The 27,652-nt window shown below is 36.1% G+C and overlaps 1 protein-coding gene across 1 annotated transcript; it reads right to left on the reverse strand.

Annotated features, from left to right (window-relative positions):
• Window positions 1-551: 551 nt before the first annotated feature.
• LOC117336039 (putative beta-hexosaminidase) lies at window positions 552-14,709 on the reverse strand. The gene is made up of 9 exons (XM_033896375.1): window positions 14,620-14,709; window positions 11,713-12,399; window positions 11,041-11,483; window positions 9,768-10,577; window positions 7,580-7,826; window positions 5,875-6,142; window positions 4,910-5,074; window positions 3,278-3,326; window positions 552-3,024 (listed from the first exon to the last, which is right to left on the reverse strand). Exons 1-9 carry the CDS (start codon window positions 14,675-14,677, stop codon window positions 2,590-2,592), a joined length of 3,162 nt encoding a protein of 1,053 aa, XP_033752266.1. The 5' UTR covers window positions 14,678-14,709; the 3' UTR covers window positions 552-2,589.
• Window positions 14,710-27,652: the final 12,943 nt, after the last annotated feature.

Raw genomic sequence — 27,652 nt, forward strand, 5'->3', positions numbered from 1 at the left:
GCCAGATTCTCATTGAACTTGATGTGATGTTTCTTTGATTCGATCTAGATTGACATGGCGGTGGCCGAATTAAGCAGGCTTTTCTTATTTTTATTTGAAACTGATTTTTTACACATCTTTTACCTTTCAGTTTCATAAGGCATTCCGTGCAGTTCTGTGACTATATGTACTTATTTTACGCAGAAAAACCCCTGCAGTTATTATTTGATTTTTATTTTACATCGAACAACCCCTGTAGTTCTGTGATATTAATTTTACATAGAACAACCGATGTGATTCAGTGATACTTATTTTCCATCGAACATCCCTATAGTTCTGTGATAACTTATTTTACACAGAACACTCCGTGAAGTTATGTGACTACCTATTTTACATAGAACACTTCTACAGTTCTGTGATTACGTATTTTACATAGTACACTCCGTGTAGTTATGTGACTACCTTTTACACATAGAAAAACTCTGCATTTCTGTAATACCTATTTTCCGTCAAATGTCCAGCAAGTACCCTACATTACATTATGAAACACATATCCACAACAACGCCATATGTATAGTTTTCTCCGACTTCATTATTTATTTTGTTGAAATCAAACTCCAAAAGATAGTATTTTTTTGCATGAATGAAATACAATATCATTTTGTAAAAACAAACAATAAGGTTAAGATCATTAACATGAAATTACCTTTTAGTTACTTCAAGCCCCTATGTAAATCAGTAATAATGATTAAAAGTTCATACCAAGCCTCTAAAATGTACATAATGATCCATGAGTGTTTTGGTAAGGTGCGACACAGTTATTATCAATAAGACACTCGACCGAGACTCCTGGCCAATAATCATTTGCACTGTTGTGCTAAAGGCTGTCATAAGGTACTGTTAGTCTTACATTATATGAGAAAATGACAATTTAACAAGACATGCTCTTTGTTGTTCCGTAGGAGCCAAGTCTGATATTACACCCATACAGGATATACATCTTTATTAAAGATACATACAATACAAAATCATTGTACATACATACATACGTCTTTGTTATACGTACATACAATCAACATTTGTTATACATACATGATACACATTTATTATACATATTATAAAATTTACTATACATGCAATACACATTTCTATACATTTACTTTTTACTATACGTATAATAAACAGTTATCACATACGTACAGTAAGCTTTTACCATACATACATAAAATAACCCTTATAATACGCTGTCATATTCCAATCCTAGACCATTGTGTAAACGTGCTGACGTGGCTAGACTTATAGGTATACCACTAGTGGTATATGACCGTCCAGTCTTGTGATTGGTTCAGATTCTTTTTTTTTTCTTCATTTTTATATGAATTACTTTTTTCTGATGTGCTTTGTGTCACGTGATCTTTTATTTACGTCATATCGGGAATCGCTTCGACGTCATACTGTCATGTCAAGATCGTGACATACACGTTCTCCCTGTCCGTTGCAAATAACATATATTAATAATCAAGTTAGCGACTTGTCAAATAAGCATTCTCACTCTCACGATGATTTTGCTACTGATGATTTTATTTCATCAAAGGTAAAAAAGAAAAAAGAAAAAAGAACTGAAGGCTATGTGTAGAAAGTTAGATATTACTTGCAAAATGATACGGCAGAAAACGAAGCATTGAAACAATAGTTGTCGCCGAGATTGCGTGACTATTTAGAGGTCCTATATACGGAGTCCCTTATATGATAACCATTGGATATACGTTAATCTTACAGAAACGTTCAAAACCATGGCTCGTGGAATCTGACACAATCAGTTGACTTTTTGGCAGATACCTCCGCCATATACGCGCATATAGTCCACGATTGTTAAGTTAATGGATTTAAAACTGCAAGACTTCAAGTATCACGGGTTTGCATAACGCTGAACAAATTTATAAAAAATAAAACATTTGAAAAAATGAAATTTTTGAATATCGATTAGTGACTTTTTACATTATGGTAATATCATGACGCCTTATTAGAATATGTCTACAAACACATATGTATGCAAACCGGGTCGAAATCCCATCATTTCTGATTCATATTATTGTGGTTGAAACAAGTTATAAGATTCGTGTTTGTAAGATATGGTATTTCTTTCACTTTCGTTAGTCAATTTATAAAAGTTAACTACTCACCACATCCAAAACGAATCTTTGTTTAACCCCTATATTACACATATAATAATCTCTCATTTTATATTCACACATACACACATGCATACAAGAAACATGTGATATGCATGCATATTATTTATAATTGGTATTGTATCTGTCAGACATGAGAAAATCATAAAGGAGACAATGTGTAATATTCAAAATAATTAACAAAATCCTGACAGCCAGAATCTGTGTTTATTGAAGTGGTATATCGACAGAATTAAAAAGAATGCGTTCGTGTAGTGAAACTGAAACATTATCTATACCCTGTTTATTAACGATATAAAGTAATTTATTTCCTCTTATTTTCACTAGCCATTATAATTATCTCTTCAGATTTTTCAAACACTAGACATTTGATACAGAAATGGATATTGTTTGGATGGTATTTGAGACAGCTATTGACTTAACCTACATTTTGACGTCTATTTATCATGTTTGGATTGGTTCCCATAGGAACAGGCCCAGCAGCATTCATCATGTTTTGATTGGCCCCCATAGGAACAGGACCTCCTGCATTCCTCGTATTTGGATTAGAAGCTCGAGTCCCGGAAGCTCCATGTCCATTAAGAAACTGTCTCTGGTGTTGTTGCATCCTCGCCACATGATGTTGTATAAGGACAGGTTTCCTTTGAAGGAATACTTGGTATCCAGTTTTGTTAAAAAATTCTCCGAAATCTCTATCGAAATATAACGGCAACCCATGTATTATTGAATAGGAATTGACTCCAGTAGCATCGTCCTGATTTCTAAAACGTGTTTGAATCGGAAACTCCAATGACGAGTTCGCCGCAAGGTTATGCATTATGATCATGTGTTCTCGAGCGTATTTATCAGGGAACTGAAAAAAAACGAAAACAAAAAACTATATATATATATTCAAACGTATAGGCAAGTATGTTTTGTACATAAGGTGTTTTTAAATGTGTAAATTTAAAGAGATGTTTATAAATGTTCGGACAACACCTGGAAGCTATCTCAATCACTTGGTGGATTCTTTACATAACTTCATAACGATTCGTTCCACAAATCGGTCATTCTTTAACCATTATCACACAATGTGCTCAACTAGGTTATGTATGGAGTTCACTTACTGTTGTGCGTACGATCTCGCTTCTACTATGTCTTGTCGATTGCTTGTTTCTGGAATGAACGAAGAAATTATTACATATTAATTCACACGAATAAGTCTATTGCACTGGCTGTTTTTTTTTAAAGAGGACGATGATCAAACGAATGTAAACTCGATACTGTTGTTCTGAAACTCATCTTTATCCTCATCAAAATATATGGAATACTACGTTGCAACTACGATTGTAACCGACGTCCGGTCCGTTCCGGTCGCTACATACGATATACCACAGTAAATGTTTTTGTCCTGCTAAAGTTAAAGATTATAAAACTACTACATCAACTGGTCCAATCCTCGAGCTCTGTTTGCTCCAAAAATGCAGAATATAAAATACCAAACAATGTAAATGGCTGTATCCCCTTGATAAAAAAAAAAGGGGGGGGGGGGGGGGGGGGGGGGGGGGAAGCACCGGGACTTCGCTTACAAGTATTATAACAATGCAATAATTAAACTTTACTTTACTAGACAGGTACACATCAAGTAACAAAGTCTTATCAACATGAATAAAATTAACAATACTAATAATATACTAAACAAAGCACCAAAAAGAAAAGCTAGATATAAAGATCCACACATAAAAGGAGGAATGCAGGGGCGGTTGGAGGGATGTCCTTTTCTAAATAATTCTAACCCTGAATTGTGCTACATTATAAAAAATTGTTTACGCTTATTAAGGAACTTTCCATAAACTTCAAAGGATGGATTCTATAGTGGGGATGACCTTAGGGTTGCAGGGGCTGGACAGAGCCCTTGACCAATGAAAGTTATGTATTTAGCACGGGGGTCACTGAGGCCCCACAGTGACCACAACGACCATTGACCAATGGGAAGACACTAATTAGCATATTATAATTACATGCATGCATATTAACCCAATGTGTGAATCTTTATTGTACAAAAATATGTCTATAAATAGACATTTGTTTTGTAACCCAAGGTCCGGTCGCTACATACGATTTTATACAAATACAGACTTTGGTTGAGAGCAATCGATGGTTTTACGGACCTGTCCAGTACAATATTCCCCTAGGCCGAAGGGCATATAGTTCAGGGCAGGTCCGTAAAACTATGGTTTGCCGTAAACTAAGTTAACTCTAAATTACATATATATCAATAAACTCATGGTACTAAAGTATTAAATACCATAGTAGACTAAAATAGTAGACAAAAATACTATATCAAGTTATTTTGGTACTAAAATTATATCCTAGTAGACCTTTAGTTTGGTACTAAAATATCATGTCACATTTCACCGATGGTTTGGCACTAAAATATTATATCATAGTAGACAATTGGTTTGGTAATAATTGTTAAATTTGATTGTTCCAGAAACCGGTCTAAAAAGTAAAGTATACTGCCTTTTCATAAAAGCTGAGCTACAATAAATCGTGTTTAAACACGCAACCTCTTTAGACAGAGGTTTACTATATAGGGTCAGCTTTAGGTCGATGTTAACAACATTAAGCAAAATAAAGAAATGATATAGCTTTCTGTCACCTAATGTTTTGGTAATTAAACGAATATTGATTGCGGTTTTCGTAAAGTTAATACTAGTTTGTTGTACAATAGGATTTTGAATACAATGTAATCTTACCTTGTCCTAAATTCTGTCTGTAATGAATCATAAACCTTGTTGTCTACAACGTCCTCAAAGGCTGACATTTTGTCCGTCTTGATTTGAGCAACAAACCCTGGATACTCCGTCTTGGCCGATACTGCTCTGCGCATGTCTCTGAGGTCAGCAGTGATGTTTCTCATACTGTGGTAACAAGAATGACACGGAATGAGTCCTCTAGACAATATACATTTGACGTTCATATTTTAAGGACAGGACAAATGTCACGGTACAAAGTAAAAGGAAAACGTTATATAGATCACTGATCGACTCATTTATTGCAGCCTAAGATTTTATTTTCTAAGTGATTTCGAAGTCTGATCAATGTAAAAACTGCCTTCCTTTGTCATAGTGTTTTTTCTGATTACATATACTATTATAGAACTATAGTTTTGTAACATATAGGAAGATATGTATATCGCATATTAATAATATATCCGCACATAATTATGAACCTGCCGAAAAGATTTGTATTTCAACCATACGGACGTACACGTACGTTGACGTGTTGCAGAATTTGCCTGCATTTTCAAAGAGAACACATTTTAGCCAGTATATTGCATACATCTACATGTTTGCAAACGCGTCAATACGGTATTTTTACATCTATCCATTGATTAGGATTAAGTTGTTGTGGTTGAAGTTATCAATATAATTGTTATACAGATTTAATGACAATGTATACATATACAAACATGTTAGGACGGCACAGGAAATTACAACACTGGCGTTGTTACTACTAAAAACGACACTTGAGTTAACGATCCTCAATTATATTATGAAATAAAGTATTTGTTTAGATTTTGTACCTTTAAAACTGCATACAGCCCTGAGACTATTAGATGTTTTCCTCAAGTAAAAAAACATACCTTATCTGACAAGCTCACTTACTTTGACCGCATAAATTTACATAACTTTCTTCAGTTATATTTGCAAATACTTACACTGCTCCGGGGGGAGTCATATAATAAAGCGCCCTCTCGTTGTCTAACATCGGGAGAAGATGTGTGCCAAGAATAGCTTTGAACTTCTGAAAATCCTGGATTTCAGCAATTCTTGCAGCATGAATATTCCTAATCGGTAGCCTCACCGTGTTTTCCCAATTACCTCGATGCCACGCCCTCTCCGCCACGGCAAACAGTCGTGGAAAGAGTAGCTGGAAGAGCTCTGATTCGGTGCGGACCTTCCTCGTGGATATAGATGCTTGCATTCCTGTGTATATAAATAGTTCATTAGTAGCTGAAATGTACTTAGAATAGTTTATGATCAAAATAAACAATAATAATATCAGCCAAACAAGTATGAATCCACAGCGTGTTATTTATGTGTTATCGAACTACCTTTTGTTAGCCTGTTATAAGCTATAACATATCAGATTGATATAAAAACATACCAATATTTAAGTGTTAACCAGAAGTGTGCCATCAATATTTACCAATGATAGGACGGAATACCAATATTAGGACGGTATACCAATATTAGGACGATATGCCAATATCAGGCTGGCATACCAATCTTAGGACGATATACCAATATAAGGACGGTATACCAATATTAGGACGGTATACTAATATTACGACGGTATACTGATATTAGGACGGTATACCGATACAAGGATGGTATATAAGTATAGGACATTAAAGATTGGTCAACGATTAGACGCTTCTGATTAAAGAATACGAACAAAAGCTGTTATTTCCTTATATGCTTAAAGTGCACCTACGTATATTCAAGAAAAATGTAATGAAATGCAAGGATATATTTTTTTTAAGATCACTACAGTTTGTTTTACATTTAGCATTATCAATGGATGAATACATGCCGAAGTGAAGAAAGATGTTGCGAAATCAAACACATGTATTATTTGAGATTGCGTTAAGACGAATAAAATGCAGATCTTGAACCATATAATGAACTACAGTTGTGTGATCGCGCAACGTTCCAAAAACATCGTGCGCACACCGTGCAGACATCGTGCGCACAAATGTGCGATGTGCGATACAAACCGCACAACTGTGCGATGTAAACCGCACAGGTAATCTACAAACTTAAATATGCACAAACCAAGCGCTCTATCACTCACCGTACAACATAATTTGGTTTGTAACCTTTGTTTAATTTCGTTGTACAGCATGACATATATATAGAAGACAATCGAAGATATAAAAATGTCGTAATTCAAGACGCATTTTGTATCAGTTGTATTCTATATCTACAGGCTACACAATGAGTGGTCATGGTATGTGGTATTTTTTCCAATCGAGTGTGGTTAAATGACAACTACGAACTTCTTAATATACGTTATCATTTCCGGGACCCCGTGAAGCGGCCTTCAAGTGTAAGCCAATCAAAACGAATAGAACCCCGGGATGAAAACATATTCCTTGTCAAAGGTCACCGTGTCAACCAATCAAATCGCATTTAGTTTATTCCGTGTACGATATAATTTGATTGTTATTCAATAGTTGTAATGATTATTTCATGCTTTATGCTATATACATATAGTTTACAAAAGTAATTCTGCAAGCCATAGTTACACATTTGCATTTATTCAATTTTTTTATATTATTCCTGGTAACGTTTATTCTTTGCAGGGGTCAGATACAGCATCCATCGAGAACACTCTGCAGAATGCAACAATTCACTTACCTATTGGGCCTTTAGCTCTGGGGTCTTCCAGACATAATGGATCAGGATGCAGCGGTAGCTTCATATATCCTGCCGGGTTCGTTCGAGGAAAACACTCGTATCTGGAGCAACACATTGATTCTGGCCACATGCTGAATATGTGTTGAACTGGAATAGGGGACCTTCCAAACGGCAATTCACCGGGGACATACGGACCCGGCTCCTCCTTCACAGAAAGGTCAAGGACGTCCTGCGTCGATATAATACTCTGAAACAAACAACGAATTGATTAGCGTAAAAGTAGTAATGATTTATTCATCAGTGAAATAGCATAGAAATTATTTTGTTATCATTTTTTAGATATCAAAGATTATCAAAATCAAACTTCCTGGTACGTGTGTATTCAGTGTATATATCAAACATACCACACGGTGTGTACACAGTGTATATATATAACATACCACACGGTGTGTACACAGTGTAGATATATAACATACCACACGGTCTGTACACAGTGTAAATATAAAACATACCACACGTTGTGTACACAGTGTAGATATATAACATACCACACGGTGTGTACACAGTGTAGAAATATAACATACCACACGGTGTGTACACAGTGTAGATATATAACATACCACACGGTGTGTACACGGTGTAAATATAAAACATACCACACGGTATGTACACAGTGTAGATATATAACATACCACACGGTGTGTACACAGTGTAGATATAAAACATACTACACGGTGTGTACACAGTGTAGATATATAACATACCACACGGTGTGTACACAGTGTAGATATATAACATACCACACGGTGTGTACACAGTGTAGATATATAACATACCACACGGTGTGTACACGGTGTAGATATAAAACATACTACACGGTGTGTACACAGTGTAGATATAAAACATACCACACGTTGTGTACACGGTGTAGATATATAACATACCACACGGTGTGTACACGGTGTAGATATATAACATACCACACGGTGTGTACACAGTGTAGATATATAACATACTACACGGTGTGTACACAGTGTAGATATATAACATACCACACGGTGTGTACACAGTGTAGAAATATAACATACCACACGGTGTGTACACGGTGTAGATATATAACATACCACACGGTGTGTACACGGTGTAGATATATAACATACTACACGGTGTGTACACAGTGTAGATATATAACATACCACACGGTGTGTACACAGTGTAGATATATAACATACCACACGGTGTGTACACGGTGTAAATATAAACATACCACACGGTGTGTACACAGTGTAGATATATAACATACCACATGGTGTGTACACAGTGTAAATATAAACATACCACACGGTGTGTACACAGTGTAGATATATAACATACCACATGGTGTGTACACAGTGTAGATATAAAACATACCACACGGTGTGTACACAGTGTAGATATAAAACATACCACACGGTGTGTACACAGTGTAGATATATAACATACCACACGGTGTGTACACGGTGTAGATATAAAACAAACTACACGGTGTGTACACAGTGTAGATATAAAACATACCACACGGTGTGTACACAGTGTAGATATATAACATACCACACGGTGTGTACACGGTGTAGATATAAAACAAACTACACGGTGTGTACACAGTGTAGATATATAACATACCACACGGTGTGTTCACGGTGTAAATATATAACATACCACATGGTGTGTACACAGTGTAGATATAAAACATACCACATGGTGTATACACAGTGTTTATATGAAACATTTAACCGGAATGTTTCGAGATTCTCGGAAAAAATGTAAAAGTCTTAAGGGAGGGTTGACAACGAAGATGCAGGGACAATACCTTAATCAACGAACCGTTATAAAAATACCCCTCCCCCACCATCATTTATACTAAGAGTATATATGAAACCTGAAGTTAAATCTTATTTATATACACAATCATACATAAATTTATTTAAAATGTAGGTTTGTTTCAAAATTAGAATAAAGAATTATTTATAGATACTAGTTAATCCTTAATATGTTAATCAAAATTTCATAACCTTACCGGATATTCAAACCCTCAATTTAATACGGAATATCCATCAGCGCTTTATCTCAAAGTGCATTGAATCCCTCAAAATTTACTAGATCTACCAACCCCAAATGTCAAACGCGTATGTATTCTTTATCATCTTACCTTATATCCATTGCGCTGGAACATTTTTAACTTTGTCTCATTTTCATGGTCAGAAATATTAGCAGTAGCATTGTGACCCCTCAGTCTCAATCTGTTTTGGAATATTACTCTAGGATCCCTGTGAGTAACGGAGACATCAAAATTTGGTGGATACCATTTTGAGCCATTGAAAGGCATCATCCAATCAGGGCAGTCTGTGGAATTGAAACATAGGGTCGGGAAGGCTGTAAACTGGTTGTCGTACGCATTAAGGGTAACTTCATTTTCGATGGCAACTCTAACTAGCATTTTGGTGAACTCGAGTTTCGTTTGCACATATGGATGTCCTGTGGTGACGTCTTTGTTACGTAAACGGCATTTATCAATCCAGGCGGGAATGTCTGTATCATCGCCCCCAACACTGAATGTCTTCAGAGGGTAGTCCGCTATTGCGTGATATGATTTTATGGTAGCTACTATTGTCCTTATAAATCTCTCTGTTTCCCCCGCACACGGGTCCACTTTACCAAGCCTAAACATATTTTGTTTTAAATGGGATGTTTTATCCAACTGTGGTAAGCTCCAGTCCATTGTCCTGTCGTTGGTAGCCTTGCTATAGGCCCGCATGGCTATTTCTGATGCTCTCATGTTACTGTCAAAATTCCACATTGGAATAATTTCAATGTGTAACTGTTTTGCTAAGGAAAGAATGTCTAGATAATCTTGGATAGAATAATATCCCGATCCAAGTCCATTTCCTGAGGGATCTGATCCCAGCTGAGAAAACAAACATGAATTCTCACTTTCGTCATGGCATCTTCTTGAGCCCACCTGGAATTTTTGCAAAAGCATAGGTAATACGGCAGATAAAATGATTGATATAACATTTGTTGACTACAAATAATTCACCATTCTATGTAAAGATCTAATTATCAAAGAATGGCTAATGAACAAATGTAGGGAAAGGCTTAAATGTACCCGTAGCCAGGAACTTCATGGTTTTGTTGGAAGCATAGGAGGGGTCTTACACTGGGATCAGCGATTAACACCCGAGGAAACTGCAATTTTGTTATCAATTTTTATTAATTAATTCCAATCATTTCTAAATCATTTAAGAGTGATCAAAGAACATTTCCATTAACCTAACATAATAATTGAAAAATGAGTGAAACAATAACAATTCAGAAAATTAATTACATTTTATAAAAACTGCATTGTACTGATACACTGATATGAAAACCGATATCAAAAAAAATCTAAAATACATCAAATAAACCATAATTGTTGTACTTACGGTATGGAAGGTGGGCATGCCGTCTATCTCAAGCCTGACAGCATAGTCATTGGCCAATAGTAACTGTAGTTTGTTGAGCTTCACTAATGCCATGATATGGAGTAGCTTCATCACAGTTGGTACAGGCATAAAGTTTGACGCAACGTCAAGAAGAAGTCCCCGATGTTGAAATCGTGGCGAGTCAGTTATCACCAATTCGGGAACCTCAGTTACTTTATTTTGACTCGTTGTGGTTTTTATTTTTCTGATATTTAGAAAGGTTTGAAAACCATTGAACAGCCCAGCTGTGGTGTTAGCCACGATCCTTACATATCTATAAGTGGGAGTGATAGTTAAATTATACCACTCATCGCTGTTTTCCACAAAAGAGGGGGGGTTCCCGAGCTCGAACAGGATTACATTTTGTGTAATTTCATTCGGAGATTCACTCATTTCCAGTTTTCCTATAAAAACAAAAACAATGAACAAGCCTTAATAAAATGTACCAAATTCCATTACCTAAACGTAATGCAATATGAAAAAAAATCTTTCATTCTAGAAATGCATTTGTTATTCTGAACGATTTAAAACAGCCTTAAGAAATCTATTAATGTCATTTACTCATCATAGAACAAAACTTAAAACCTAGATAGAAGATATCTGCGATATTTTATGCAAGTAGATAAAACCTACTCTTGACATATTCCATAAGACCATCTACAATCAGACGAGGTATGTTAGTGTACAATCTCCAACTGCTGTCGATGATCAATTTGTTGGGAGTAGCACGCTTCATCAGAGGTGTCGGAATAATGTCACCTGGAGTAAGGACAGGGTACGTTTGGTTCACCAGTACAGCATAACTTCTTAAAGGTGATACAGGCAATACTGGGTCTTTCGGCGGATCTCGTGTGTATTGGAATATGCTATTAAATGGTGCGACATAATTACGATAACTGTTTGTATTTGTTATCAATGCTGATTGTGTGTTATCAGCGACGTAGATATTCGGGTATATATCGTATATACCACTGATAGATGCGGCAGCCAAAAACGTTAGGCGTCTTCTTTGGTTTATGTCTATCGCTTGAAATCCAACTGGAGATGGAGTGAACTTGTACATGCATCCTTTTACATGCGACAATACAAAGCCGCCACGTCTGGTAACAAGATATTCACCATTGCTGATGTTAAATCTATTAAACTGGACGACATTTTCGTGACAGAAATAAAGGCTCCATCCAGTAGCACCTAATGGCGTGGAACCATGGTTGGTGAGAATGATGGAGGCATAATAAGAACCACCTGGATTGTGGTTAATCAACTCGTACTCGGCAGTCAAGCTCCCGGCGATATTTGCCACATTTGCTGATACTGAACCTGAAAGTAGAGTAGTAGAATATGATGTGAATTCAGTTAATATTTTGATACCCCGGTTGTCATTTGTCGGTGTTGATTAGATATATTTTGATACAATGGTTGCAATTTGTTGGTGTTAGATATATTTGTATTACCTGGTTGTCATTTGTCAGTGTTAGTTAGATATATTATGGTACCCTGGTTGTCATTTGTCGGTGTTAGTTAGATATATTATGGTACCCTGGTTGTCATTTGTCGGTGTTAGTTAGATATATTATGGTACCCTGGTTGTCATTTGTCGGTGTTAATTAGATATATTTTGATGCGTGGTTGTCATTCGTCGGTGTTAATTAGATATATTTTGATGCGTGGTTGTCATTCGTCGGTGTTAATTAGAAATAGTTTGATACCCTTGTTGTCATTTGTTGGTGTTAGATACATTTTTATAACCTGCTTGTCATTTGTCAGTGTTAGTTAGATATTTTATGGTACCTTGGTTGTCATTTGTTGGTGTTAATTAGATATATTTTCATACCTTTCATACCCTGGTTGTCATTTGTCGGTGTTAGTTAGATATATTCTGATACCCCGGTTGCAATTTGTTAATGACAGTTATATAAATTTTGATACCCCAGTTGCTATTTGTTGGTGTTGATAAGATATATTTTAGTGCCCTGGTTTCCATTTTAAACTTTTTTTTGACAGTGTGTCTTTGTTGTGACATCTTTCATTTTATCTTATCTAAGAACTATATACAGCAAGGAAAAACACCACATAGGTATAGGAATAACGAGGCTGGGCTAATGTGGTCTACATTTGAATGATGTTAAATGACAAACATGGTGCTTAAATGAACAGCTCATAAAAGAACAATTAAATGTCAGAGTTCAATTAATAGATACATTAATAACCGTCTCTGACTAGTAAGGTCACATATAATACGAGCATGCGGTTCAAAGATCATCTACTTTATAGATATTCGCCGGGAAATGACCTTTTCCCTAAAATAAATATGTCGAGTTGTATATCATTAAGTAGCATTTAGCACACCTAGGATTCAAATAAGACTTAGACTTTAAAAAATGTAGTATACAGGCTTTAGTGATAGGAAATGTACATCACCAACAGTTTAATATCTAATGATATATAAACGGTTATCTATTGGGTTGTCTTTAATTAAATCTTGTGTTAATATGAGAAGAGAGGTGTAGAAATGTGCTAACTTGCGAAAACACCTTACTAAACCTGTATTGCGGAAAACTTTAGTGCTTTGCATATATATGTTAACACGTATCATGGTAAAAGTATAAACTGTTTTTGCAGGAAAGACTGAAATACGAAAAATTCCTACCGAGGAAAGGAAATTTATGACGTTTGTAAAAATAAGATTGTCACCGCTGTATCATTAAGCCTGGGTGTTTGCATATCTAATTAACAGTATATTTTAATGAATGTTTGGTGATGAAATTTCCAAGCAGATTTTTGCATTTAAATTGCTAGATCACGTGATGTTAACAGAGGCCGGCTAGTAAGTATCTTCTTTACTGTTATTGAAGTAAACGCGTTAGGGTGTACAGGGATAAACATGTCATTATTCGTTTGAGATGTAGACCATTAACGACAATTTGATTGCACTTTTGAATGTAAATAAACATACATGTATTTAAGTTTAATTTCTATTGGCAATAAGCTTTGATCTAAGATCAAACGTTTGGACAAAAAAGATTGTTGAGTTTGATTTAAGGATAGGATATATCATCGAATGTCACAAACAAAGTTGAAATACAAAATGTTTATATTTATATTGACGAAATTTCAAATAAACATGAATATGTTTTTATCACATCATTATATTACAGTCTGAATAGACAGATATTGTAAAAAGACTTTCGATAAACAAGTACATCAACAATATAAATAAAATATAGAGTATTAATATTATCATTTGTGGACATGAAGTGATGGAATTTAACTAAAAATAAAAAAAAGATAGAATAACAAAAGTATAAACAATGTTTTAACTAAATACAAATTATTGATTTGAATGTTATCTTCAATAATGTTAAAATGCGTCACTGTCAATATTAGATTAATTTTGTTATTGGTTCCGATTCAAAAACGAGCATATTGACGAAAAAACACTTAAAGCACTTTAATCAATGTGTATCTAGACTATATGTCATATCAGAATGAAGTACTAGTTGTAATTACCAATTATAAAGCATTACGTAAGTGACTTACAGATTAGGGTGACAAGGAGCAGAAGTAACACCGGTCCACGGGACTGGAGATCCTCCATGATGTTACGGAGGTGTGGAATGATCCATACCACGTTTCCCGTCCTGTTTATATACACACTCGAATCGGCCCTCCCGTCTTCACGTGATGGAGCGTGACCTTGTGACCCAAGTAGCGCGTAATGTTATTTAAGCTTTACCTAACAGACGGTGAATATCAAAAACAGGCTACGTCTTTCCTTAAATTGAGTAGGAAACAATATGTCAATTTAAATGAACCGTACCACCTAGTGCCTATCTTAATTGTATACTTTAAAATTATCGATATATATATATATACTTTTTTCCTCGAGCCAGGAATACAAATATGTATTGAGAGTGTACAATCGATAAATTTCACATTTTAAGCACGATCTGAATAAAATCTCTAAGCAAAATAAAAAAAAAAAAAAACCATTTTACTTGTGGGATTAAATGTTGTGTTTATCAATTTGATATAATGCTTAGATACAAATCTCATTCACCTATCAATTTTATGGGTTTTTTTTTTTCAAATTTGTAATTCTACATTAAAAATAGAAAAACACTTATCTGGATATCTAGGACCTAGTTTTGGTCCAAATGAAGAAAACGAGAGAGTGGGAAATGAACAAATTAGAAGAGGACATCTTCAAATATATTGTTATTTTTCAATGGCCTTTATCGTATGCGGCATAAAGGTTTAATGGTGAAGCTAAAATCTTATGGAATTTGTGGTGAATTGTATACCTTGCTAGAAAACTATTTAACTGATAGATTGATTGATTAATTGATTTTAACAATTCTTACTTACATTAAGGTTTGAATTTAGTAGGGGTTCCTCAAGGTTCCATTCTTGGTCTACTTTTGTTTTTTAATTTACATTAATGATATCGCTGATGTCCTTGACTCAACTGCTCGTCTTTTTGGGGATGATACATCTCTATCAATGTCTTCATAATCATGTCTTGAAATTCAAACTGTTTTAAACAGGGGTCTGGAATCTCTAAACTTGTGTCTAAAACGTGGTTGGTAACATTTTACCCAGACAAAACTAAGGTTTTTTGTTATTTCAAATTCTACTGACATGGATGAAGATCTAAATATTTCTGATAGCCATAGGTATCTTAATTTTGATGCGAACGCCTAGTGGGGGGGATCATATAAATGCCATATACAGTTCTGTTATGAAGAAAATAAATGTATTAAGAAGATCGAAATGTTTGCTAAATCGAAATAGTCTTTTACAAATTTATAAATCATTTATTTTGCCAGCTTTGGAATATACGTGTGAAGTATTGGATGGTTGTATCAGATTTAAAACCTAACTGTTAGATAAACTCAAAGAGAAGCTGCCCATATAAAACAGGCCTTCCTTCGTATGCACGTACATTTTGAAACTGGTTTAGATACTCTTTCAAATTGTCGAAAACATAAAAAAAAACTCTAAAATAAAGTACATAATAAGTTATCTACGGACTATTCAAATGATTTCCTTCCACCTACTGTTGCAGAAAATAGTGATTAAACAGTGATTATCGTGTTCCTTCTTTTAGGCTTTCTCTAACAAATCTCTCGTTTATACATTCCACTATTCGTAACTGGAACCTGTTAGATCTATCTGTACGGTCGTTGCCTTCCCTGGATTTCTTCAATAGCTCTATAATCTCAAATGTACAAAAATCGGCACCTTCCTATTGCACTTATGGCGAAAGAAAGTTAAACATTTTACATACCAGAATATTTCAATTTCTACTCAAGTTGGACTCAATGAAACTACCAAACTTAATCTGTTTCATTTGCTCATGAATTTGACCAGATTAACACTGATCAGTGTGTATGAATACATGGTTAAAATCCTTCCGCGGAATGATTTCACTTTTTCTACATTGTTGTTATAAACATGGTGGAATAATTATTAAGATTACCAAATTTATAATGTATTCTTGTATTTTATGAAAGGCCAGATATGCTTAATACTTATATTTTGACAAAATAATGCTTTTTTTAATCCTAATATTGCGGACTATTTTACTCGACCGACTAGACATGCACAATCCGGAACTCCTCCGGCTTTTCCACATTTAGACTTGCACAATCTTCGACACAATAATATCTAGACCGACTTTTTTATTCGAAAAAAAACCCCAATTGAAATATAAGGATTGAATCTTGATTTGGTCGATTTCATGGGGTTATGAATTGAGTTGCTCTTGAGACAAATTCAACATGAACTGCTTCGCAGTTCATTAAATTTGTCTCAAGAGCAACTCAATTCATGACCCCATGAAATCGACCAAATCAAGATTCAATCCTTAATTGAGGATCAGATGTAGTGTTCTCAAATATGATCTGTATCGAGTAAATCTTATCAATGATCCGTTTTGCACCTGTGGACATCCTTGCGAAAATGCCTTTCACTTTTTCTTGGAATGCATATTGTAATATATTTATTTTGTGCTGTTCATCTATGTATAAATATGATTATGCATATAACTGTGTTGATTGTATTAGCCGTTATTGGTTGTATAATGGATATCATGTTCTTTATTCATAAATTGAAACCTCAATAGATCACACTTCGACGACCCTTGTTTTTGTTTAATCTGGCCCTGCAATGTTTACATTTTGTGTCGAAGTAGCGCTTTTTTTCAATGATTATTCTTTGATTAGTGTTGGCTACCGACGGAAAAATTCCCAACAGGTGTCTTTGGTTAGGGTATACGGTATGTATGTTGAGACAGATAATGGGAATGGGGGGGGGGGGGGGGGGGGGGGGGGGATACATATCATCACCATCGTGTTAAAATTATTGCGTATTATTTTCCTTTGTGTGGTATAAAGTTGGCGGTAGAACACTAATATATATGCATTTATGTCAATAAATGAATATGATATTGCATTATACAGCTCTCTTGTCCATTTATGACTCGTAGATGATGCAGGGGCCAAACATGTGAAAATCCAGCAAGAAACTTCAAGGAGATTAATATTTTGCTCGGAATGCAACTATCGCCAATTAGAATAGAGCTTTGATTGCACAACTCATGCGCACTGTGATATTTTCTTGGCGTTTCATCGTGGATATTTGCATTTTTAGTATCATTGGTCATGGTAATGTTGAGATATCACAATTATTACACTAGATATTGCTAGTATTCTGACCATGCATACGAATAAAGTTATATCCTGGTACACCTAATAACCAGTACTCTTTGTCACCGAAGGCTCGGCTGATGTTGAAATTAGTAAAAACATTCAGTGCACTCAATGAATTTTTACCAAAACAGCAAAGAAAATTGATGTTACAAAGTTTAACAGGATTTTTATTGGCTTTCGTCTGTAGGCGTAGTCCAAACTGCGGTCAGCCTGACTGACTTGGGATAGCTCATGTGTATCTACAGACTAACTTTCTACACACATCTCTGACCTTCTTCACTCATCAACACAGCTTAATCGAAATGCACCTGGATAGAGAAATTACTTAACAGGAGATTCCCTTGGCAATTTGAGCGAAAAATCCATAAAAAAAATAAAAACATGCTGAGATTGATCAAATCCTTTTTTTAAATTTCATTATGAAAATGACAAGACATACCTTCCTTCAGACTGCATCTTAACATTTGTTAAGTCAGGTTTACAATTATTTTCAATCTCCCCAGAGATAGCAGGTAAATTCTTACGAACTCTCGTATTTTGCTATTCAAGATAACGACATGATGAGTTACTTTATAAGACTAAGGACAACGAACCCTAAAATATATTTTGTCTGATGAAGATGACAGAGTGTCGTCAATAAACGCTTTAAAACCAATAAGTATAATTTACTTTATATACATTTTAGAAGTATAATCTAATTGTCATGTGTATCTGATATTTTGATGCTTGTTTTTGTACAATATTTCAAGCTCATATGAAACTGTAGGGTTTCATGTACTTCATATAGTTGAGGGGACTTCTTTAAAACGAAACCCTACTTGCGACGAATGTTTGAAAGGCAGCTTATTATATAACACTCCTTATATCTCATACCCAACTTGAAGGCGGGCATTGGCTATTGTTTTATAATGTTATATACATTTTTGATCAGTTTAAGAAATGACACTCTCTTGGCGGAAGTTGTTTATTTCATAAGAGTTATTGCCGACCTACATATACTTGTTCCTGTTAATGACGCGATGCATTCTGGGCTAGTAACCCTATCTAACAACACCGTGAATAAATGAAAATGACGTATCGTAAGCCGAGAGGGTTTCAAATAATACCGGATTATCAAAATCACGGGAAATATTTTTGTCGATATCGTGACTTCATTTAGAAAAATTACATTTCCATGTGCCATAGGAAGTCAGGCGTGTTCGTCGCGACAGATAAGTAAATTCGTGTTTCCATTTTTAATGGTTCTGTACACGGTGGAAAACTTTAGTTTAGTTTATTTTGTTTAACGACCTATTAACAGCCAGGGTCATTTAAGGACGTGTTAGGTTTTGGAGGTGGAGGGAAGCCGGAGTATCCGGAGAAAAACCACCGGCATACGGTAAGTACCAGGTAACTGCCCCACGTGGGTTTCGACCTCGCAACCCGGAGGTGGAGAGCTAGTGATAACGTGTCGGAACACCTCAACCACTCGGTCACCGCCACCCCTCAACCACTCGGTCACCGCGACCCACGCTGGCAAACAAACATCATCAAACTACAAAAGATGTCAGGAAAACGAAAATGTTGAATTTATGTTTTATCTTGGTGTCCTAACCGGATAGGATACGATCGTCCAGCGTACAAATCGGTGGCATTGGTGAGATGATCTTATTTGGGAATCTCCACGGAAACAACCAATACAAAAAAAAAAAGGCTGACGTGACAAATTATAGGAAACGAAGAAATAAACTGTCATGTGTCATTGCTACAATTCCTTAGTTCTATTATAGATGCCTCTACAAATCTGAATACAACCATAAAGCGGATGTTTTATACTTTAATGTAAGTAATACAGGAGTATTAGTAATTTCTAAGGTGTCAAAAAAATTCAAATAAATAGATAAATAAATACATGAAATAGATAAAAATGTTAAACACAATGAAAAATAACCAGGATGTCAAAAATGCAATGGCATTGTCACTTGTGTTGCGTTTTTATATTATCGATAGTTTTGTAGATATTTTTTTTATATCACCAACATCACGATACATCTGATATACTCAGTGAGTACTATTTCTAAAGCATCTCTTTATAAGCATGACATCACAACAGGACAAAGGAAATGTCCAAAACAGCAAGAATAGACCGGAAACAAAGGAATCGTCGCCACGAGACGCGAGGAGGTAGAGTGCAATTTAGGAGAAACGACCTAAAGTTCCTCCATAATTAGTAATGACGTTTATAGCGGCTTAATACTTTTTCCTGTCAGTATCAATCATAACAAACTTGTATATCAAACGTATTTATATATTCATCAAATACAACTCTTAATTTATGGTGATAATCATTCCGTCACAATGGAATTACATATGTATGATATACATTACGCCGAACCCAATTAAAGACGTAATGTCGACGTCAGCTTCAGTGAAGTTTATGGCTGGCGGGATGACAGTTTCACACCGTGCGATAGTGACGTATGGAAGTTCACGCGTCTGTATGGTTGGAGTACAGACTCATTACGACAACAAAGGTGATTTTTTTTTATCTAATGTTAATATTGCTGTAAGATATAAACATAACGACATCATATAAAAATTCAGTTAAATTTAATAACATTATGTTTATATAAATAAAAAACAAAAACAAAACTTTGATAGATAAAATAGAAATTCCGAAATTAAAATCAACATCAATAGCAACACAAAACGAAAAGTAAAATAAAAGAAGATAAACACACGTAATAAACAATAAATGATATCGATGGTCAAACAGCCATTTTCTAAAAAGAAAGAAAAACGGAAATGTCCACTTTTCAGGTAAAATATTGTACACAATTAAATGTACAAATTACGTCAGAATTTTTTTAATTTTATTTGAGAAATATACTTCGTTTTTGAAAAGATATGTATCAAAAAAAAGTGTATTAGTCTATTTGGACTATCATATAAAAAAATCGAATATATCAGGATTACATGACGTTGCACATATAATATAATGTTTATTTTATCGCTGAGAGAAGTTTTTGCTGACATATCCAATTTCAGCTGTATTTTATATGGTGTTGGTCTTACCAATCATTCCACAGTGACAGAGCGTCGTCGATATTAGGGTTTTATGTTGTTTGTGGTTAATTGATAAAACGATTTACGCGTATACACAGATTGTCACTATGAACGTCATAACTGTTACTAGAATTGACAGGTTTATAACTACACACCAACAGGATGCTACGTAATAACTGTCTAAACAATAGAAATCCCTTCATCTTGCTTAATTTGTGTTCATGTCACCAAAAAAGCTGGCTAATAAACCACTCTTTCATTATTGCTGAGTGGTTTGCCTTCCTTCTCCAATACTCTACTGAATATATGTTGAAAGGGACATTACAGAAAAAAAACATGAGTTCACAGGCATATCAAGTTTATTGGAAAAATTAAAGCTTTTGTAATACTTCGTATCTATATGAAAAGTGCAGTATATTACCGTATAACCAATGAAGCTTTGGAAAATATTCGCTGAAAAGACTGACCCTTATCTGAAGAATATGAAACTTATACATAAAATTAAGGTTTATAATTTTGGTCCGTAGGATATGTCTGATTCCTAAGTGGTGAATTAGAGAGGATAATCTGGTATCAGAATTCAGCAATTCCTTACAAAACTTAGGGGCTGATAGCGAGACTAATGGACAGACGAACAAGCCGATTCCAGTACACTCCCTGACTTTGTTGCAGGTTGATAGCGAATACCAGTGTTGTTTCCATCACAAAAATGGCGTAGGTGTTGTTTTTTTACTGGTTCTATTGGTTGCTATTATTTAGCTTTAGTTAAAATATTATGAATACAATTCTTTTTAAAGCTACAATGTTAATTGCAATGTATGCTCACCAAAATATTAATGAGTGTTTTGAATTTCTATTAACAAATTATAAATGACAACAGACTAAACATGTAAGACCGAATCTGAGGACACGCCACATCATTCTATTTAACACTTTGTAACATAAACAACACGACAGCGCGTCCATGTATAGGGTCATCCATCACAACCGCCGAACCGTGTCTCTAGTGTTATCAAATATATTGTCAGTCAGCCATCGAGAAAGAGATGTCTTAATCTGACTTTAACTGATAGCTTAATTGTATGCTTCTACTTAACACGAGGTTAATGTACTGATTTTTTAAAAGAAAAAAAAAGTGTTTGACCACAGACAGATTGATAGCATGTTATCAAGAAGGTGATTATTTCTCAATACGCGATATTTTCCTTTTAATGGTCCTTTTACAGTCTCTTAAAGACACATCAAAGTCCGATCACTTTTAGCTCGTAATTTCCTATAATTCCAAGAAAAATAAATTATCACCAATAAAGTGTTGAGGATGATATTAATTAACAAAACTGAATATTAGGAAACTCCACCTCGCATATATATTTTTTTGAATAACCAGCAGCGACAACTTACAATTAAGCTGTACGATAAGCGTTTTCCCATATGTTGATTTTCCATTTCTTGATAGTAACATCCCTGCTTCCCCTAGCTTTGGTGTTAATATGTCCTAGCTGATTCGATATTCTACTGACGGAGTGAAATGTAGGTTTCATGGTCGACTTCCTGATATCATTTTTTTATTTCCTTGTGCGATATGAAGTGAGACGTGTTCGATACTTGATAACATGTCTAGAGGATCCGTTGTCACCATTAGATTTTAGACTGTGACATAACTCGGACCTAGATATTTGTGTGATGGGAGTCGACGGTGAAGTAGAAGACGTTGGTACTGTCTCTAGGTTCCCCTTCTATATTTTGTTCATATTTTGCCCTCGTTTTATCGAGGACTTATATTCATTTGAATGCCGATATTCTCCTTTTTACGAAATTATTTTTATGAAATAAATAAACGGTTAAATAAATAAATGAGGACAATGTTTGACTTGACTTGAATGCTGCAGTGCAGGCACATGTTGTTCCACGTTGCATGGTCGTTAGGGTTGTGTAGGCACACAACTTACACTTAAGTTCTAGATTTATGAGAATATTTAGCAGCAGTGGTGTGCACAGAAAACATTATGGCACGGGGAAGTACATCCCAGACATACGTCTTGCACTCAAATCAATTAATGTCAGATGCGGGCTGTTAATTCATTGTATCGACTGTTATATAGATGATGATTACACAATCTCACGAAAAGCTTGTCATGCTGACAAAAATAAAGATTATTGATCATAAGATAAAATGAAATAGAATAAAATGGGAAAAAAAGAAAGACAAATTATACGACAGTGTGACCGCCGTACAGGGCAAAATAGTCACAGTGTCAACCGGCTGGAGTGAGCACGAGGACAAACTAAATACAGCACTACAGAGACAAACTACAGCACAACGGGACAAAATTAAAAGACAATGCCAACACACGGGGACAAATAAATACACAAAGGAAATTATATTACTTAAAAATGTCAACAAATGAGGACTAACTAAACAGAAAATTACGAGGGAACCTATATCACAATGCCATCACACGATGGCATACAAGGGAAACGACAACAGTCTCAACACAGGTGGTGAAATAAAATACAAACTATCACAGAATGTTGACACACGAGGACACACATATGGTCAGCATAGGAAGACACACAACGGAGACTATTACAATATAACCACAGGGGGACACATACAATACAACATTAAAGGGAAAACAGTTTAGTCCATTGTCAACAAACAGGAACAAACTAAAGCACAGTGTCAACACACAAGGACAAAACTATAGCACAGATTCGCGACACGTCAAATGATATACGTACACATCAACACATGTACACTAAACAAAGGTTACCGCAGTATCAACATATGCATCTACAAAGAACACACATGCTGCATAACCCGGGCAAGGACAAACTATAACACGTTACCCATTCACAAGGACAACCTTTACCACATCACTCAAGAACAAGAACAAACTACAACACATAATCCATAAACAAGGACAAACTTTACCACAAAACCCAAGAACAAGCACAAACTACATTATATAACTTATGCACAAGGACATGATATACCAAATAACCCATACACAAAGACAAACTATACCACATCAACCACACACAAGGACAAACTTTACCACATAAACCACACACAGGACAAACTATACCACATTACCCACACAAGGACAAACTATACCACATAACCCGCACACAAGGACAAACTATACCACATAACTGCACACCCAAGGACAAATATACAACATAACCTCACAACAAGGACCGAAAACTCCCACATAACCGCCACAAGGACAAACTACCACCACATAACTGCACACAAGGACAAACTATACCACTAAACACACCCACAAGGATAACATACCACATAAAATCAACACAAGGACAATATACCACATAACCGCAACAAGGCCCAACTATACATCATAAATCACACACAAGGACAAAGATACAAATAACAAACACAAGGACAAACTATCGCACATATAACACACCCACTAAGGACACACTATAACACATAACCCGCACACAAGGACAAAACTAACACATAACCGCCACACACCACACAAGGACAAACTATACCACCATAACCAGCACCCACAAGGACAAACTATACCACATTAACCGCACCCACTAAGGACAAACTATACCACATAACGCCCAACAAGGACAAACTATACCACATAACCCGCACACAAGGACAAACTATACCACATAACCCGCACACAAGGACAAACTATACCACATAACCCGCACACAAGGACAAACTATACCACATAACCCACACACAAGGACAAACTATACCACATAACCCGCACACAAGGACAAACTATACCATCATAACTCACACACAAGGACAAACTATACCACATAACCCTCTCACAAGGACAAACTATACCACATAAACCACAAACAAAGACAAACTATACCACATAACCCGCACACAAGGACAAACTATACCACATAACCCACACACAAGGACAAACTATACCACATTAACCACACACAAGGACAAACTATACCACATAAACCACACACAAGGACAAACTACCACATAACCCACACAAAGGGACAAACTATACCACATTACCCGCACACAAGGACAAACTACACCACATAACCCGCACACAAGGACAAAATATACCAGATAACCCGCACACAAGGTCAAACTACACCACATGACCCGCACACAAGGACAAACTATACCACATAACCCACACACAAGGACAAACTATACCACATAAACCACACACAAGGACAAACTATACCACATAACCCGCACACAAGGACAAACTACACCACATAACCCGCACACAAGGACAAACTACACCACATAACCCGCACACAAGGACAAACTATACCACATAAACCACACACAAAGACAAACTATACCACATAACCCGCACACAAGGACAAACTATACCACATAAACCGCACACAAGGACAAACTATACATCATCAACCACACACAAGGACAAACGATACCACATAACCCGCTCACAAGGACAAACTATACCACATAAACCACACACAAAGACAAACTATACCACATAACCCGCACACAAGGACAAACTATACCACATAACCCAAACACACGAAAAAAATATACCACATAAACCGCACACAAGGACAAACTATACCACATAAACCGCACACAAGGACAAACTATACCACATAACCCACACACAAGGACAAACTATACCACATAAACCACACACAAAGACAAACTATACCACATAACCCGCACACAAGGACAAACTATACCACATAACCCGCTCACAAGGACAAACTATACCACATAACCCGCACACAAGGACAAACTATACCACATAACCCGCACACAAGGACAAACTATACCACATTACCCGCACACAAGGACAAACTATACCACATAAACCACACACAAGGACAAACTATACCACATAAACCACACACAAGAACAAACTACACCACATAAACCACACAAAAGGACAAACTATACCACATAAACCACACACAAGGACAAACTATACCACATAACCCACACACAAGGACAAACTATACCACATAAACCGCACACAAGGACAAACTATACATCATAAACCACACACAAGGACAAACTATACCACATAACCCGCACACAAGGACAAACTATACCACATAACCAGCACACAAGGACAAACTATACCACATAAACCACACACAAGGACAAACTATACCACATAACCCGCACACAAGGACAAACTATACCACATAACCAGCACACAAGGACAAACTATACCACATAAACCACACACAAGGACAAACTATACCACATAACCCGCACACAAGGACAAACTTCACCACATAACCCGCACACAAGGACAAACTTCACCACATAACCCGCACACAAGGACAAACTATACCACATAAACCACACACAAAGACAAACTATACCACATAACCCTCACACAAGGACAAACTATACCACATAAACCGCACACAAGGAAAAACTTTACATCATAAACCACACACAAGGACAAACGATACCACATAACCCGCTCACAAGGACAAACTATACCACATAAACCACACACAAGGACAAACTATACCACATAAACCACACACAAGGACAAACTATACCACATAACCCACACACAAGGACAAACTATACCACATAAACCGCACACAAGGACAAACTATACATCATAAACCACACACAAGGACAAACTATACCACATAACCCACACACAAGGACAAACTATATCACATAAACCACACACAAGGACAAACTATACCACATAAACCACACACAAGGACAAACTATACCACATAACCCACACACAAGGACAAACTACACCACATAACCCACACACAAGGACAAACTATACCACATTATCCGCACACAAGGACAAACTACACCACATAACCCGCACACAAGGACAAACTATACCACATAACCCTCACACAAGGACAAACTATACCACATAAACCACACACAAGGATAAACTATACCACAGAACCCATACACAAGGACAAACTATACCACATAAACCACACACAAGGACAAACTACCACATAACCCACACAAAGGGACAAACTATGCCACATTACCCGCACACAAGGACAAACTACACCACATAACCCACACACAAGGACAAACTACACCACATAACCCACACACAAAGACAAACTATACCACATAACCCGCACACAAGGACAAACTGTACCACATAAACCACACACAAGGACAAACTATACATCATAACCCACACTCAAAGACAAACTATACCACATAAACCGCACACAAGGAGAAACTATACATCATAACCCACACACAAGGACAAACTATACATTTCCCGCACACAAGGACAGATTATACCACATAACCCGCACACAAGGACAAACTATACCACATAAACCACACACAAGGACAAACTATACCACATAACCCGCACACAAGGACAAACTATACCACATAAACCGCACACAAGGACAAACTATACATCATAACCCACACACAAGGACAAACTATACCACATAACCCACACATAAGGACAAACTATACCACATAAACCGCACACAAGGACAAACTATACCACATAAACCGCACACAAGGACAAACTATACCACATAACCCGCACACAAGGACAAACTATACATCATAAACCACACACAAGGACAAACGATACCACATAACCCGCTCACACAAGGACAAACTATACCACATAAACCACACACAAGGACAAACTATACCACATAACCCGCACACAAGGACAAACTACACCACATAAACCACACACAAGGACAAACTATACCACATAACCCGCACACAAGGACAAACTATACCACATAACCCGCACACAAGGACAAACTATACATCATAACCCGCACACAAGGACAAACTATACCACATAACC

Source organism: Pecten maximus, chromosome 10, assembly GCF_902652985.1.
Source record: "Pecten maximus chromosome 10, xPecMax1.1, whole genome shotgun sequence".
Lineage (NCBI taxonomy): Eukaryota > Metazoa > Mollusca > Bivalvia > Pectinida > Pectinidae > Pecten > Pecten maximus.